At 34.0% G+C, this 2,129-nt stretch overlaps 1 protein-coding gene across 1 annotated transcript in view; it reads right to left on the bottom strand.

Moving 5' to 3' along the window:
- The window catches only part of LOC105270597 (solute carrier family 12 member 8), a gene marked incomplete at its 5' end in the record, with an annotated part of 4,924 nt that extends 3,221 nt beyond the window's left edge, over positions 1 to 1,703 (bottom strand). The window contains 4 exon segments of the mRNA XM_011311632.1: positions 1 to 115; positions 285 to 519; positions 1,072 to 1,217; positions 1,523 to 1,703. Of these exon segments, the coding sequence (XP_011309934.1) occupies positions 1 to 115; positions 285 to 519; positions 1,072 to 1,217; positions 1,523 to 1,703 (677 nt within the window).
- Between the last annotated feature and the right edge of the window lie 426 nt (positions 1,704 to 2,129).

Below are 2,129 nucleotides of genomic sequence, written 5' to 3'. Positions count from 1 at the left end.
CCAGTTACAGTTGGAAAAAATACACCGAATACTGTGAACCAACTGCAGCCATTTTGGTACGATGAAAAAGTATTGTTTCGGAAGTTTCCGGACAACCAGCCTTCAAATCCAGCATCTGAAATTTTTTTCCGTCATATCTGCATCTTAAATTCATTTTTTCTCGATAAATGATAAGAAAAATTCGTCAATTCCTCGAATTTTCCGGATTGATTCATGGGGATTCAAGATTCAATTAATGAATGAATTATCAGCATTTCATTGATTGCTGATGATAAAATGCTTACCCGGTTCGACGTGTGTAAAACTACCAACGACAAAATCAACGCCAGCCAATAGCAGAATGAGCAGAAGTATAAACTGCAGTTTAATGACCCATTTGACACCGGCAACGTTTATGACTGATAAAAGTATAACGGCGGCACATGCAAAACCCCTCTGCGCCCACGGATCTGCTTCCAGATTTACTAATCCAGCCATTGACTCTCCGAAGCCTAGTACATTTAATGCACAACCAACTGCCTGTAATAAAATTAAATAAAGTAAAGAGATGAGTGCCGCCATAAAGCAATTGGGAGCAATTAACCATGTAATTATGAAGATATCATCAATTTTGCGTCACACGGTGAGAAATATTTAATAAAAATTAATCTGTTCCATAATTTCTGAGGTAAATTTTGTTAGGGCGGAACGTTGGTGAATACGAACCTATATATACTGATATATTACGGAATATATTAAAGAGCAGAAAAAATCATGACACCAATTGATTTTATATTCAAATTTATTTATTCGAGTCCGAACCGACTGATGTAAAACGGATCATTGTTTTGGAATTTTACAGAGTAAATTCTCTGATTAATGTAAAGAAATAGGAATTAATGAGACATTCTTAGGAAGAGGTTTTTTGAAATCATTTTTACCACGGAATATTTTATTTTTCCTATCACTATGAATTTTATCATGCAAAAGCAGGTGAATGGGAGAAATACGGATGTGTGTATTGTAAAAAGATTTAAGAAATTTACGTCGATGAATAATATAATTTAGTTCTTGCGATGTCGAAATTTTTACCTGACCGAAACAATAAAGTAGGCCAATGGATCCTCCAAATCTCGAGCCCAGCACATAAGAGAGAAGGAAATAAACTCCTCCACTTTCTACTCTGCACCTTTCGCAGATTCCAACAGCCGATAGAACTGTTACTAAAGCCACACAAACTGAAACCAAAATATTAGAAAATTTATGTCAATCCTCTGACCATTATTATTGACAATAATAACAGAGTATTAATGCAAAAAACCGTGAGAATGATCTAAACATTTTGGAGGCGAAAGTTTTTGTCTCCTCGGATTGTCAGAGTACGGGAGGCACATCAATTTTTTATTTGGATGAGGCAAAGTATCATTATTACTGAAATATTGACTATAACATAATGTTTTAGTCCAAGGCCAAAGATATTTGGATCATTTAACCCGAAAGTTTTCATTAATTGATCTCTGAATGCATAAAAATAATTACTCACCAGTACTCAGAATGATGAGCACAGCATTTATTGCCCCAGCCTGGCCCACGATCCATCCCGATCGTAAAAACACAATGACTCCAAATATATTTATTAAACAAGAAGTAAATACTCCATCCCAGGTACCAAATAATACCGGTTGAGATATAAAGAAATTTGATTTCCACCAGGGATCTGCGTTCTGCAAAAAAAAAAACACAGCGGGTAAAGAATATCATTTTTTTCGATAATTTAATTGATGCTAAATTTCAAAAGGATGACACCTATTTAATTAATTTAAAAAATAATGTTATGTATCATACCTCGGGGCTTGTAATTAATTGCTTTGTAATTAATTGCTTGTTGCAAATATAATTACATAATATTTTACATTTATTTACGGTTTAGCGGTTGATGGAATGTCTAGAGCAATGGGCACCATCAGCGAGGCACAAGGTTCAGTATTCAATTGGAATTTTAATGATTGAAATTATAAAGAATTAAATGAGTATTATAAATATATTCCTTACATATTTATAATGCTAATATGAATTTTATGAAGAAATCTTGGAAATTTGAGAAGGAATTGATCGTAAGAAACCGTGCTCGTCGAGTTCTCAAGGACAGA

Source organism: Fopius arisanus, unplaced genomic scaffold (genome assembly GCF_000806365.1).
Source record: "Fopius arisanus strain USDA-PBARC FA_bdor unplaced genomic scaffold, ASM80636v1 scaffold00091, whole genome shotgun sequence".
Lineage (NCBI taxonomy): Eukaryota > Metazoa > Arthropoda > Insecta > Hymenoptera > Braconidae > Fopius > Fopius arisanus.
This window is presented reverse-complemented; position numbering and strand designations above follow the sequence as displayed.